The 16,217-nt window shown below is 42.0% G+C and overlaps 1 protein-coding gene across 1 annotated transcript in view; it reads left to right on the forward strand.

The window, feature by feature from the left end:
• The window catches only part of LOC308363431 (beta-1,4 N-acetylgalactosaminyltransferase 2-like), a gene marked incomplete at both ends in the record, with an annotated part of 52,823 nt that overhangs the window by 26,042 nt on the left and 10,564 nt on the right, over positions 1-16,217 (forward strand). Inside the window, 5 exons of the mRNA XM_080836241.1 lie at positions 9,400-9,528; positions 9,721-9,827; positions 10,035-10,072; positions 11,994-12,174; positions 12,498-12,584. Coding sequence (XP_080692367.1) covers positions 9,400-9,528; positions 9,721-9,827; positions 10,035-10,072; positions 11,994-12,174; positions 12,498-12,584 — 542 coding nt within the window. The remainder of the gene's footprint in view (positions 1-9,399; positions 9,529-9,720; positions 9,828-10,034; positions 10,073-11,993; positions 12,175-12,497; positions 12,585-16,217) is intronic.

The raw sequence follows: 16,217 nt of genomic DNA on the forward strand, positions 1-16,217 counted from the left end.
TCCAGATCCTCTGTGTCAGGTCATCTGGGGTTGCTCGCCATCCAACGTTCCAAGTATTAAAAAAAAAAAATCTGCGACAGTCAACAATCAACTATTCAAATTCAAACAGAGGAAGGGTTCCGATCTCTCTCACACACGCACAGACTACTGTGGCTGTGCGCGAGCCTCAGAACCTTCCACTCCAACGTCTCCCGTTTCCGAAAGTCAGTTATATTAACATTGCTTTTCTTTATTCTTTAACTGTCATGGTACCACGACATTCAACTGGTTTCCTGTTCTCAGATAATTTCATAATAGGAGTCCTGATTCTATCAGTACTAAACATTACATGCTCATGGCTGTTGATGCCTATTAATATCGTTAATTTTTAAGGGTGTAATGTTCAGTACTTGGTACATGGTATTGCTTATTTTTAAGATGACCCAGCCAGCCAATTAACCATGACCTCCTAATCTGACCTCAAACAATCAAAAGATGTCCCTGGCACTTATACCACGCCCATTTTCTAGGTAAAACCCCCTTTTTGACATCGTATTGTGTGTGCGGGTGACTCACCTCTGAAATGAATGATCTTACATTACTTCTTACTCATTTAAACTATTCCTACATTACATAAATCGTAGGCTACTAGAGGGGCACATTTAGTATTATGAACCTACCAAATCTATTCAACACATGAACCAAGCGTAGCGCACATTAACATTTTCACAAACTGAAACTGGAATAGGTCCAACACTCTCCAGTCATAGCTTATTTGTTTACCAAAGAAATGCCGAACAATCACTTTTAGCTATCTTAAAAGGAAATCTGTAAATGTTTTAGTTTTTTTTAAATACCACAATGTCAATGGTGTATATAGTCATGGCCATCTGTCCATGAAGTCACACAACCTGCAAACATTCCTTGAGGCTCATCTCTTTGTTTGATTGGACTGGATATATCAAGATTCAAGTAAAATGCTTTCAATATTTTTTTTGTGATTGTAACAATGTCTAGAACATGTAGATACTTAGTTACTCTGGAATACATTTAATAAGATGTTGAGCTTGTTATGTCTGTGTTTCAACAGAGATGAGGTTGGTAGTCAAAACAGCATGTGCACCTTGTCCATTACATGGGGACAATACACTTCTCAGTTGTTCACATAAGGAGAAAAACACTTATATACTAACCAGTATGAGGTTTACCCTTCCACTACTTGTGGATTTCCATAAACGGATTCCCCCCCAAATGAGTCAATTGAAAGACTAGACAGAGGCTGATGTACCAAAATATAAGAATAGGTTCATTAATAAATACTATTTTCTCAGCTCTAGGCAGCAGGTTAAAACAAACACGCACAAAGTCACACACAGGCACCCCGTACAATGAAACGCACAGGAAATCAATAAACCAAACAAACAAACAAAAAAAGGATAAGTCCACTATCAGGGCTCTGTGGCTGGAGATGTAATACTGGGACTGGCCAAAGGGGAAGGGGCTGGGAAGAGGGGTCAGCCACCTAACGGACAAACAAGTGAGATGCCTTAGCATGCGATGGTGATAAACCCCGCGAAGGCACACTAAAAGAACGGGCAAATTGTCTTAGCACGCTGTGGTGATACAACCCACTATAGGGCACACTAATGAAAGAAGTAAGATGTCTTAGCACATAGGCCTACTGGTGATACACCCCACACTGGGCACTCTGAAGCTGAGCATAAAAAGAGAGAGGGGTTCAGGAAGGGCCAGGGCAATACGCTAAGAGAGTCACAGAGAGAATGGGAGAGGAAAAGCTGGCCTTACGATATCAGGGGATACACAGTTGGCACATAACAAACTAGGGTACGCTGTGACAGATTCAGTTGTTTTTCTATGGTCGGGGAAAACAGTGATTGACTGCGCTGCACCAGAACGGACTGAAGCCAGGCCTAAAACAAACCAGCACAATATATATATTTTCACAATAGTACATATACATAGTACATTGCAATGCAGTATAATACAGTATAACACACGCCATATAAATAACCACACACCTGATAAATATACACTGTACATACAAGCTGGCTGCATCTTTAGCCAACATGAGAATTTAAAAGATTCATACCAGAAAAAGGTTCCCCAGTCCAGTGTGGCAGTGGAAGATAAAGGCTGGACAGTTGCACCTGCAGTTGCGCTGTGATCAAAATGGCAAAACAACCAAATCAACGTCTTTATCATCCCTTAACCCATCTACAATTCCCTCCCCGCACTGCTGTTGATATTGCGCAATAAACGCTTCCCTAACATAAATAACCAGCGGTATTGTTGAAAATGAAACCACATACCAGGGTACTGTTCGGCGACGCTCGCTTAGCGGTTTAGCGAGCTAAATTCCAGGCAAAAAAAAGAAAACGCCCCTTTATCGGGTTCGGCAAGCAACTTCTGATAAATTACCATAGTAACATATCACTTAGTACTAACCTGCTCCAGGCCAGGCTATACTAAGTTTAGCTGGCTAAACTTGCCACACCCCTGGCAAAAGGAGGGATCCCATTGACCAAGGACTAAAAGGAGTCATATTAGATAGTTTGATTAGCGTAGGGACTGAGTTCTTTGCGATCCGCCAAGATCCATTTTCCCTTTTTTGTGAGTGGTAGCCTACGTTTTTGTAATGTCGGCGATGTGGAGAACAAAGCACTCATAATTATGACAGTGTTATATTGACAGTAACCCATCTCCCTTACGGAGATATTGGCGAAAGTTGTTTAAGATCTTAATTTTATGTCCCTTCTATAATCACGATGTTATTAACCATACGTCATCAACAAATGCAACTTACATCATTGCAAACGTATAGTTTTGCAAACATGTCAATTTTTTCTGCAGTACTGAATAAAGTCTACCTTTTTCTACTTCACAGCATATCAATTTTTGTAGCCAAGGTGGATGCATGATAAGAGAGAAATACAAACAATATATTTTCATTGCTTCAATTTATTGAATTTCTTATTAATACATTTACGTTTAGTCATTTCGCAGACCCTTTTATTCAAAGCGATTTACAAGGAGATGTCAAACTACAATTAGTACGGAGGCGAAGGGGGTCGAACCAGCCATCTGTTGCATGCAATCCATGAGCTCTAACCGCTGCACCAAAGTTACATATTCAACATCAGAAAAGATATCACCTCTTAGACAGCCTATAGACAGTTTCTTATATTGCTGTCGCAGCCGCGGCAGTGTTGAATTTTGACATGATTATGGTCTTGAATTCTTCATAACGCGTTCATTGTCATATCCTGCCTTAGCGAAGAAAAAAATTAGTCTTTTTCTTTGAGTTTAGACTATTGAAACGGAAGCAGGAAGCAGGATGTGAACGCACAATTTAGCTGAAGAGTTTAGCGTGGGACAATTTAACTTGAGGTTAAACTAAATTAGCGCCAGTCGCCAGACCGGCTTGGCCTGTTCTCATTTAGCGAGCTAGATTATCTCATGTCGCGAGCTAAATTAATTATCTTAGCTTCAGTTGTACGCTGAACAGGGCCCAGGTCGACGTGACAGCACAAGAAAACTCCTTGAAGGAAACAAACAAGCTGCTTGCGAAAGCTAACAATCACAGGGTGAACGCGAGCAGCAACATGAACACCCAAACAATTCCCTCAGCAAGGCGAATGCCGGTGACCCCCGCAGGTGCAATATTAAAAGGTTCACGTCAGGTGCGCTTCACAGCTGAGAGGGGCGGTTCCGACGCAGGAGATCTGGGAGATGCAGTCTTTCTCTTAGGCAGCACTGCCACACACTAATAGACATACTATGTCTATGGTGATTCATTATAACTCAGTTCTAAAAATGTTAGACTTAAATTATTTCTGGTTACAATATATACAACTGCAGTTTAAAAAAATGCATGCGATGGGCTTTTTTCTGGGACTTGTTTGTTTCTCCAAATAGCTGCTTCTGAATGTTCCTTAATGTTTTGGGGGATGGTTGCTGCATTGTTTAGGGGCAGGTGAGAATGTAGGCGAGTGGGGATGGTTGTTGCATTGTTTAGGGGCAGGTGAGAATGTAGTTGAGTGGGGATGTAAGTGCTCTGGATAGCTGCAGGTTTTCCTTTGAGGTGCCATTAGGGTACTCAAACGGTCCCGTCGGATAGTCGGGCGGTGGGTGGGCGGCCGGATAGTACGTACTAGTTAGCATTTGTGTCCCGTTATGGTGCTCCGACGGCCGTGGGTGCTGAAAACAATTCACTGTCACAACAGCGGTTTACCTGCCGAATATATGCTAATTCATGACGATGGAAATCATTAGTTGGCCTTGCCTCTCCACCATAACTATCGCTTAGGTATGCTGTCACTGTTCAAATGCAGCAGGTGTCAGCAGACACATATTCAATGAACTTAGTCTAATGTTATATATACACCTGAAAGGGCAAACTTATCTCTATCATGGTGGGTATTTTTTGTCAGAGAAACAGTAGCAATCGACAACAAAATGATATGCTTATCTTACACTATAGAAACTATTAAAAAACGATTCAATTAAATGAAAGCGTTCTTATTTTCTCCGGTATTTTCGTCATATTCAGATTTTCAGTGATGATTTCTGGGTAATTTTTGTGTTGTTGTCAAATCAATGTCAAATCTCTATTTGATCATGTGACGAGACGATACGATGTGTAGCCTAATGTTTACGAAGGGGCAACTGCTATCGTGAACTATACAATACATACGTTGTGAAATGAAAGGAAAACACAATGTGAGTTTTATTTGGGCATTGCAGATGCCTATCATGTGTAATGTGTAGGCTATTTCATTCCGTTCTTGCAATGTGAATAATTTAATTTAAATATGCTTATCTCCCTCTCTCCCTCTCGTGCGCGGTTGTACTTTTAATGGGGCTTATTTGTGTGAGCGAGTGCATGTAGTAGGCCAATCACGGCCAAGTAGTATCCGTCGCCATGAACGGACCGACAGAATTTTTTGCGGGGACATGGAGAGCTGCCCGAGGGCTCTGGAGAGCACGGAGAGGGCGTTTCAGCTACCTGAGAAAGCGTTCCAGCTACCTGAAGGCGTTCCTATGTGCCCAAAATCGTGTTGTACGGATCAGTCTAATTCAGGCTTAAGAACTGAACATACAGTCAAGCCGGTAAAGTGCAAACAAGTGCTGTCAAACGATTAAAATATTTAATCACGACTAATCACATTTATGTCATAGTTAACTCAAAATGAAACGCGATTAATCGCACATTTTTATCTATTCTAAATGTCCCTTCAATTTTTTTAAAAAGAATTTTAATGCTCTTATCATAGAAAAGTGGATTGGCTTGCTTTATGCAATGTTTTATTTTAATGAAAAACAACATTGCAAAACAGGGCGGTACAAAATAAAATTATAAAGTGCACATTTCAGATAAACAAGGACACAGCCTATAGTGCAGTAAAACCATGGCTTAATATTTTCTTTTTTTTCAAGTTTGCTGTGAACATAGAAGTCAGGCCTCTTATTTCAAAGACAATGAACCGTAACAGCTAGTTTACCAATAAAAGGTAAGCCTACTACTTCTGTGCTTTCAGCCAGCTGCCTGTTGACATTTTCAGACCACAGTGACGCTCGCTTCTTTTGCACAACACAACTTTTAAAGGTAAACTTTCTAATCAGAAGCTTTTCATCATCCATTTCGCCGTATCGTGCTCACCATTCACTCAAACCGTAACGTTAGCCTACTACACAGTTTGCGAAGCCAAAAAGAACGTTAATCTAAAAAAAAAAAAAAACTGTTTCAATAAGGAGCAGGAATGCATCAACAACGCGTTAAACTGACAGCACTAGTGCATACCCCTTTCCCCTTCACCTTTCGCAGACTTATACAATAGATTGAGTTGCCTCAAAAATCTATACACAATAGGCAATAATTTCAAAGTGAAAACAGTTTCAGTATATATCTGTACACACCCAAGCATAATACTTGGTTGCTGCACCTTTAGCAGCGATTACAGCTTCACAGCGTATTGGTAAAGAAGCTACGAGCTTGGACATTTCTTCCTATTCCTCTTATCCTTCAGGTCCATCAGGTTGGATGGGTGAGTGACATTTTGATTTTGTCAGACCAGAAAATCGAGATTCTGATGGTTTGAGTGTCCTCCAGGCGCCTGTTAAAGGTCACAGTAAAGTCAAAGTGTTTATTGTCACATGCACCAAATAGCTTCAGAGCAGTGAAGTTCTTATGACCTGGCAGGCAACATCTACACAGTAGACGGCATACAAGATTTAAAAAAAAACTTATAACATATAACAAGTAACAACAAGCAGCAGCAGCAGTTTACAGGATGAAGGAGTGAGGAATATTACATTAAAGAATATGCATCCATATGTAGTAAGTGAGTAGTAATTGTAGCTGCATGAGTGGGAGAGCAGAATGTACATGGTGATGACGAGTGTTCAGTGGGTCAGTGTTTGGTTCAGAAGCCTTACTGCCTGGGGGAAAAAGCTGTTTGCAAGTCTGGTAGTCCGCGTTCGGATGTTCTGGTAATGTCTACCAGACAGCAGCAGTGTGAGTATTCCATAGCCTGGGTGGCTGTATGATGTTCCGTGCTTTTCTCAGGCATCTTGTGTTGTAGGAGCCTTGCACGGAAGGGAGATGGAAGCCAATGATACGCTCCGTTGTCTTCACCACCCTCTGCAGGGCCTTGCAATCAGCAGTGGAGCAGCTACCATACCAGGCAGTTATACAGCCTGAGAGGATGCTCTCAATGGTGCACCTGTAAAAGTTTTTTTTTTTGCAGACTTTGAGTCTCCTCAGGAAGTATAGGCCCTTTTGGGCAGTTTTGACCGCCGAGTCCGCTTGCCTGGACCAGGTAAGGTAATCCTTGATAAACCCCCCCCTCTTTAAGACGTTGAAAGACGGGTTGTTATCTTGGCACCATGTTACCAAGCCCCTTTCCTCATCTCAATAAGCGGCCTCATCGTTGTTAGAGATGAGACCCAGGATGGTAGTGTTATCCGCAAACTTCAGGATGATGTTGGAACTGTGTGTTGCCACACAGTCCTGCGTGTAGAGGGAATACAGGAGGGGACTGAGTACATAGCCCTGAGGGGCCCTGATACTCAGGGTCAGTGAGGAGGAGGTGTGGTTGCCCACTTACCACCTGGGGTCTGCTTGTCAGGAAGTCCAGGATCCAGTTGCACAGGGAGGTTTTAAGACCCAGGCTCCTGAGCTTAAGGCCCCGTCACACCATGACGTTCTGGTCACACCATGACGTTCTGGTTAGGTGGACACAACTGATGCGTGACTAAAGGCTGATTTATGCTCGGGGACGTAAGCGTAAGCGCAAGAGGCCGCGCAAGCCCCTTGCGCGACTTTTCACGTCTTGCGTGCGTCGCCCCCTTTTTCTAGACTTGCGTCATTTTTTACGTAAGGTCTTACGCGAGTCTCGCAGCCTGCATTCTATCAACGAATGTTACGAGATGAGGTTACTAAAATATTCTGCATGTCTACTCAGTTTTTTTCCCAAGTAAAGGTTTGAAAAGAACTTCAAGCTTCAGACTTTCTGTTAGGGAACCTGTTATCTATCTGCAGAGCAAATCTCAGGCTCATACAAAAACATTAACGTGAATTAATTGATGCTAATACCTAGCGCGGTCTCTATAGGATTCCCCATATACGTTAGCATTAAGCTAACGTATTTTCTACCACAGTAAAACATGCAATACTATGTGATTGTGTTTAGAAAACGAATGTTACGTGATGAGATTACTAAAATGTAGTCTGCATGTCTGCTCAGTTTAACAGTGCTACCCAAGCAAAGGTTTGAAAAGAACTTCAAGCTTCAGACTTTCTGTTAGGGAAACAGCTTTCTATCTGCCAAGCAAATGGCAGGCTCATGACAACACGCGCAACCTTTGGGAGCATGAACTGCACTGAGTAAATTTTGCGCAACAATGAACCCCAACGCTGAAGCAAGCAGCCGCCTTAACGCATGACTAGCGTGTAACTAACGCATGACTAGCGTGTAACTAACGCATGAGGAGCGTGTAACAGCGACCAAGTAAGACACCCCTGAAAACTATTAGCATATGCTGACGTGCAGTGGCGGCTGTTTTTTAGGGGGGGCGCAGTTGGGAAGCGCGGTTTAAATTGCACTCCACAATGAGAAGAAAACAGGTTTTGAGTAGAATATTTGTTACTGAGGTTAAAGGACTGTATATTTCTGCTTTCACTACATGACACTGCATGAGATGGTACATATGGGTGTGGTCTGCAATGGGAATAGGGACCAATCAGCACTGCACTGGATTACATCAACATGAATGATTGTTACACTATAACAATTACACATAACCAATATTATTAAGACACATATCATAGTGGACATTACACTAAGCAACATAGATCTCATTCGTATTATATTTACAGTATGAACAGTATGAACTCATCCTTATTACATAAGTTAATATAAGATAACCTATAAGAGAACATGCTAATGGCTACTATTATGCTATTTATTATGCTAATCGCAAATCGCTGCTAATAGCAATGTAAAGCCCACTACAAACACTATAACATCATGAAACACACTTACTTTTATCAGGTACGAACACAATGCCTCACATACGTATTGAAACAATGATGATTGGAAAACTAGGCACTCAGTATGTGCTAACTATTACTGCCACTGAATTGGCTACGAATGAAATGTATCGATATATAACTGTTAATCTTAACTGAGGGAGCTACACACGTTACGCAATTTTTGGCACTGCAGCCCTACCACTTCACAGTGCATTACAGGGCTGGTAAGCAGAACATCGTGGCCGACTTTTTGTCCCGCCACCGTTGAAAAGGTGGAAAGGTGAATACAAAAAATTCGCTCCTGAGCCTATGTCCTTAGAAAAGATGGATATGGAGGTGAATACCTCCGCTAGCTGGTCGCCACACCCCTTGAGGATGCGGCCTGGAACCCAATCGGTTCAGATGACTTCCGAGGGTTAAGGCCGCTATATGCTCAGTTTCAGACGCAACGCGTAAGCGCAAGCAATTCACCGCCAGAACAATAGGCTTCCGTAAAATGGCGCAATCTAGAAAAAGGGGCCAACGCACGCAAGACGTGAAAAGATGCGCAAGGGCCTCTGACCAAAAACCATACATTTCAGAGTGAAAGAACGTTTGCCACTGAGATTTCTTTACTTAAAAAGAACTTTACAAATAATATCACAGGTTTGTTTGGTTGGATGTGATGGTGATGGTGATGTTTCCAAGTAGCTACATATTCCCCAGCGAAGCAGGAAATTGTTAGCATGATCAGAATAAATATGGTTAGAAAATGAAGATTCATAAAAGATGCGTTTTAGGCCAGTCAATATTTGAGGACTACTCTGCAGAATCCAGTGTTATTTTTAACGTACCAGACTTTATATTTCTTCATGTCAATGTCCTAGTGCCACAAAAATCTCCAGACGTCCCCCCACACACTGCTCGTGCAATGGGAGCTTACTAAAGGAATTCTTCAAGGATGACAGCGCTACTGTCAGGAGACGACAGGAAGAGTACAGAAAGCATAAGGCCAGGTAGGATGCAGGATTAATGCACAAACAGCAGATATTGATTTAATGTATTTGTATTTACTTATTTTATTTTTTTCATTTAGATAACATATTTATTTCTTTGTCTTCCCTTTTAACCCTTGGGCTTATTTAGTTACTTTCTCTTATTAAGATGCCCCTCTTTTGATATCCATCTCCTTTATATCTGACATGCAGAGCATCATCCAGTCTTGACCTGCTTCTTGTGGCTCCTGCCAATTCGCCGCTTCAATACCCCATACAGGGATTCACTGTTGTGCCTCTCCAGAGGACTCTGATACCTGGTAGGGATGTGTGTGTGTTTAAACGTGTATGTCTACATGTGTGTGTGTATACATTTGCAAACTAACTTCAGAGTAAGGATAACATATGGTTTTGTGAAGGAGTGCCTGTCTTTTATACCATAACTATTATCTGGACTGTAGTGATGAAGGAATACTATCTTAATGGTGTCGATCCATGTGATAACTGACTATGTGGCATTGTTTCAGGTCTAGGTGTCTATGACCCACACATGCACATATTTAAGGTTTGTTACCAAGATGAGTGTACCGCACTGTAATTGGGGGGTGGCAACCTAGATGGTAAATGACTGAGCTGATCTGGCACAGATTAGGCACATATTATCCAGATCCAGGCCAGATGCCAAGATCCTCAGCCAGTTATTATCTATGGGGCTGAGGGGCAGGAACAAAGAGGGTGTCATTCTAAGATGGCGGCTGATTCTGGAGTGGATTCATGCCATGACCATCAGCCGCTTTCTGTGAATTGTTGGGATATGACATTTCTGGTGTTTTTGCACTTGCTTTCTGTCCAGCACGACACAATGGGCAATACGGGTTACCTAGGTTACCTGTTTATTTATAGCTGCCATGTCAGCCATCTTACAAACAGGTCAGGGGCCTTTCTCAAGGTAATACATATTATTTGTACAGAACATAGACACTCTCTCTCACACACACACACACACACACACACACACACACACACACACACACACACTGCACAATATCTGATCACATTTCACTTTCACATAACACCACTTGCACTTTCTCAACTTTCTGGTGAAGACTAACCATCTTTTTTCATGATATTTTTAATACAAATTCATTTTCATTTTCCGGTACTTTTTTAACTTTGAAATTGACTGTTTACAGGTTCTGTATGTGTCTTTACTTACAATTTCTCATGACATTTTTTAAAGGCACCCAGTGCAACTTTATATAAACATTCAATGAAAAATAAACATTCAATTTCTAGTCTTTTTTACACGTAGTAAGTTTCAATAAATCCATACCATTACATATCGACATTTAAGAAGCAAAGATGAGACGTCGTTGTGTGGTGAGAACTGATAGAAAATCGTAAACAAAAACAATCCCCGGTGGGGAGAGGCCATTTTTCCATTGACTGGACTCCTGCTTTATTTATTGTGGGTCACAAAAAATAAAGAAAATGGCGGCGATTGTTGTTGTTATCGATTTTCTATCAGTTCTCACCACACAACGACGTCTCATCTTTGCTCCTTGAATGTCGATATGTAATGGTATGGAGTTATTGAAACTTACTACGTGTAAAAAAGACTAGAAATTGTATGTTTATTTTTAAGCCTCGAAAGTTGCACTGGGTGCCTTTAAGCTATGGCACAATTATAAGGATGTTTGTCTGAATGGAGCATCTATTTTCACCTAACCATCACAAAAGGACAACTGAAAATGTACCCTATAAGCTCATTGTAAGGGTTGTCAATCAGTAAATCTTAAAGTCCTTTTGTGTCATCCCAACTGCGCTTTCTGAAATGCACGGATGTCAGTTTTACACAGGGTCGAACAGGCACAGTTTAACCCTTTTCATCACCTCTGAGGTCAACCAAACATATGCAGAAGTTCCCTCTCCTTAGGCATATCGCTCATACTCATATGCAGACTACGTGGCGTCAGCACCTAGTAATCTAAGTAACACAGAAACATAGAAAAGCCATGTTCCTACTTACATAAGCACATGATTCATAAGAGGTCATTATTCATACAATGCACTTTGTAGCGAAGGGAGAGCATGGTCACCCCACCCAGACTCCAACCAGGGTATACAGGGTGCCAAACATGCAACGCCAAAGAGCCAGGCTCGATGGCATGGCAGTCAGAGCACAAACTTATCCTTTATAAATTCCAAACTGGAGTTCCACCACGTCATGGTCGTTGCATTAAGAAAATAATCAGTCAATGAATGAATGACCATCTCACAAAACTGATAACCACACAAACTCTCACAGGAGCACACCACGATTTTATCCAATCTGCCTGCAACCAGCACTTCACAGTCCACCTCTGAAGACGTTGTGTAGCCTGAACGGTGTTCTAGCTAACATGAACCACATAAAGGACTGCCTGGAGGTCAGAAAGTGGTGACCCAGGCTAAGCTGTGTCATGATCATGCTCAATCTCTGACAGGTGTCGCTAGTGGCCTCCCGGGGCCTGCTGTCTGTGGAGGGGCCGGGCACGGATGGGCTGGTGGAGGGAGACGGAGGCAACCAGCTCAACATCACCGCCCTCAGCGCCTCTGGGCTCAATGCCCTTCTGGGCCGAGTGCACTACACCAGCACGGTGTACCGCCTCAGAACGGGCGACCTGGGTAAGGGCCATTTTTAGTTCAATCTCGAGTTTATTTCATGTACATAGCACCGCTAACCATAAACATTGTCTTAAGGTGGCATGGTTGAAACCACCAAGGGAAAGAACACAGCCAACTGTGGCAAGACAAGAACAAATATGTATTAAGGGTTAAGAGTAAAATTATATTTCCTTGGTTTCTGGTAACAAGGGATTTTGTATTGGAGGTATAGAAATGAGGCACTGCCTTATATGAGAAGATATTAAAATGAGGTGTTAAACAGAAGTTCAGAGAATATAAGGAATTCTTAATACTTAATCCTGTGCCTTTCTTCTTCTCTACAGTCCATTTCCTGTTTGAGAAACACAATGTCACCTTTCCCGTAGTCATCCAGCAACCCTCCGTGCCCATCATGTATGATCTAGGGGAAGGTATGGCATACCTTCCGCACAACATAACATAAACTCCTCCAAAAAAGTTCGGAAACATTTCTTCAGTCGATTATCCCTCCCCTTTAATAATACCAATTGGTATTGTATTGTATACGTTGGAAAGCCTGATTAGTAACCTTTACAACGAGGTACAACTTGTAAGGATCGTGCAATTGTGGAACGAGCAACACAGCTAACCGTGTGGGTAGTGGCCCAAAAAATGTGCCAAAACCCCCTGCAATATTCTGCTGTTGGTATTCACTCTTGTTTTGAGTTGCTTGGTGGATTTGATGATTCTCCCACAGTATTAAGAAAAAAACAACACATATTGACCATTTTTACACTTTATTCATTTTACACTGTCAGGGACCTCAGTAGCATGTGGATCGTGCATTCGTGGAATGAGCAACACAGCTAACCATGCAATATTCCTCTGTTGGAATTTAGTGAGATATCGGAATGAGATTCTGGAGCCAATGGCGACCCCATACCTCCAGAATCTGGGACTTAACTCCATCCTCCAGGATGACAACGCTCGCCCCCACAGAGGCAGGATCATCACAGAGTACCTCAAGAACTTGGGAGTGGAGAGGATGGAAAGGCCTGCCGTGAGTCCAGACCTAAACCAAATTGAATACTTGTGGGATCTGCTTGGGCGTGCAGTACGTGCCAGAGTGACCAACGCAACCATGTTGGCTGACTTGCTACAAATTCTGGTTCAGGAATAGGATGCCATCCCACAGGAGGTGCCAAGCTGTTGTGGATCTTCCACATGCTACTGAGGTCCCTGACTGTGTAAAATTAATAAAGTGTAAAAATGGTCAATATGTGTTGTCTTTTCCTTAATACTGTGGGAGAATCATCCAATCCACCAAACAACACAAAACAAGAGTGAATACCAACAGAAGAATATTGCAGGGGATTTTGGCAAAAAAATGTGGGCCGCTACCCACACGGTTGGCTGTGTTGCTCATCCCACGAATGCACTATCCTTACAAGTTGTACCTCGTTGTAAAGGTGACTAATCAGGCTTTCCAACGATATACAATACAATACCAATTGGTATTATTAAAGGGGAGGGATAATCGACTGAAGAAATGTTTCCGAACTTTTTTTGAGGAGTTTAGTTGGCAACACAGCCGAATGATGTGTAATTAAATGCAGCACATTAAAGACATTGGGCCTCATTCTCGACCTTTTTCTGTAATTCTTTCTACAACATAAGAGAAACGCTTCCGCTGCATTCCCGCACGCTTGAAAATGTGTTCATAAGCAGCCGAAGTCTTCTCAGCTGGGTTCCTTCCGATTAGTTTCTTAGATTGATGCGCGTTCTTGTGAAAGTGGATTTGCATACATACACGCCCAGAGATGGGCAGTGTTTCAATTACTTGTATTTTAAATACTAGTTAATTTGCTTTTGAGTATTTTGTAATTTGTATTTGATAGGGCCGATAAAAAATCAAATGTAATTTGTATCAAAATACTTTAGAGTGGAGTAATTTTGTATTTAAAATACTCAAATTACTTTCCAGTGTTTAGGCAGAAGGAGATTTTTTTTCTGTCAGATTCTACCACGAGACCATCTGATCTGCCTCTGAATGTCATTGTCGAATCAGTGAATTTGCCAAAAGTGTTGCTTCTTATGGCTCGCCCCTTTTTGGGGCGAAAAGGAAATCACCCCAGATCTCTCTCATTGACTCTCATGTTAAATCAATTTTTTTCACAAAACAGGGTTGTGGTCGTAAACTTAGAAAGCTGTCTTGATCCTTGTCAATTTATCTTCATTAGTACACCGACTTAAAGGAGGTTCTTTCAAAGTGTTTGCACTGAACCTTAGCCATCTTGACACAATGTGACTTGATGAAAGCTGTGTGATGTCCTTATACGCAATTAGAGCTAAGGTCCGGGACGCGATCTGGCACTCCGCGCCTGGGCGAGACTCTCCACTTTGTGAATGAGGCGCACCTCACCTAGGACGCGATCTGGCACTCCACACCTGGGCGAGACGCTCCACTTTATGAATGAGGCGCGCCTCACCTAGGACGCGATCTGGCACTCCGCGCCGCATTGCATAGAGGCAGGGGCGCGGGCGCACATGAGACTCTTATTAAAGATCTTAGCCTACTATAAACGTTATTGAGACTCTTACTAAAGATCTTACTCATTCTCACAGAGACAAAACAAATAGCTACACGGTCATTTATCTGTGTGATGTCACATGTGTGGGCCAGTGTTGTCAATCACATGTGGGCGCCAATGTTGTCAAAGATAATCTGTAACTTGTGGAAATTGTATTGTTAAACGGTGAGTACTTTGGTAGATTAAAGTGTAAACTTTGAATACAAATGCTAGTACAACTTCTATACGTTATCTGTAAGGTTGTGAGTGTGCACTGGTTATGTAAGTTGGAATCGTAAAACGTATTTTAGGAGATAAATGACATTGCTTGACGTGTAGCTATTTGTCTCTGTTTTGTTACAGACTTTCAACCTAATAAAAATCTCAACAACGTTTATAGTAGGCTAAGATCTTTAAAAAGAGTCTCATAGGCGCGGAGTGCCAGATCGCGTCCTAGGTGAGGCGCGCCTCATTCACAAAGTGGAGCGTCTCGCCCAGGCACGGAGTGCCAGACCCGCGTCCTAGGTGAGGCGTGCCTCATTCACAAAGTGGAGAGTCTCGCCCAAGCGCGGAGTGCCAGATCGCGTCCTAGTCCTTACCTGGCAATTACGTATGACGAAAGCACGGTGGGGATAGCCCTCCCGGAAGCCATAGAGATTCAATGAGAGCCCTGTGGCGGTGGTTACAAACATGAAAAAAAGGATACGGAACCACTGACATGGGCCCGTCATAATAGCCTGCACCTGGCCCCGTGGTTACTACGTTACGCCACTGATTAGCCCAAACCTGAATGTTCTGCTATACCAAATTGTGAGAAAACTGAAAAATCAGAAAAAGTATTTCCTGTATTTTAAAAATACAAAATACATGTATTGTATTTTGTTACATTTTCCGGCAACAGTATTTTATTTTGATACATTTATTTGAGGGGTATTTTGTATCAAAATACATTTTGATGTATTTTTGCCCATCTCTGTACACGCCCTGCCAGCTTCTTATTAGGAGACGCAATTTTAGAAACGTGTGCTGTTGCAATCTCCCGAATCCACCTCGTAACAGGTGTTCATTAATAAGGTGGAGATATTGTATTACGTTGAATGTCCGAAGTCCGTAAAACACATTTAAGTAGTCACTTATTTTTTTTTCGTTCGAAATGGCCACCATAGGGGTGAAGACTGGCCACGAGTAGTAGTATAAAATGCAATAAATTCATGCCTTAGTTCTTAGAGATTGGGTTTAGTGTTTATTTATTTATTCACTTACATTTGCAGTGATCATGTCATTCACATTCAGTCACTTAGCAGACGCGGCCTTTGTCCAAAGTGACGTAGCCTACAAGGGAGAGAACAGTCAAGCTACGAGCCATATAGACCTAGTGTAACAATAAATACTATCTCGTAGAATTATGACTATAAATGTGAAACGTAATTGTTAATGATACAAATATTCTCGTATTTATTATTATCATAATTATTTTAATCCGAGGATGTCTGTAGAGTTGACGTGAACGCAATC

Source organism: Sprattus sprattus (assembly GCF_963457725.1).
Source record: "Sprattus sprattus genome assembly, chromosome: 4".
Classification (NCBI taxonomy): Eukaryota; Metazoa; Chordata; class Actinopteri; order Clupeiformes; family Clupeidae; genus Sprattus; species Sprattus sprattus.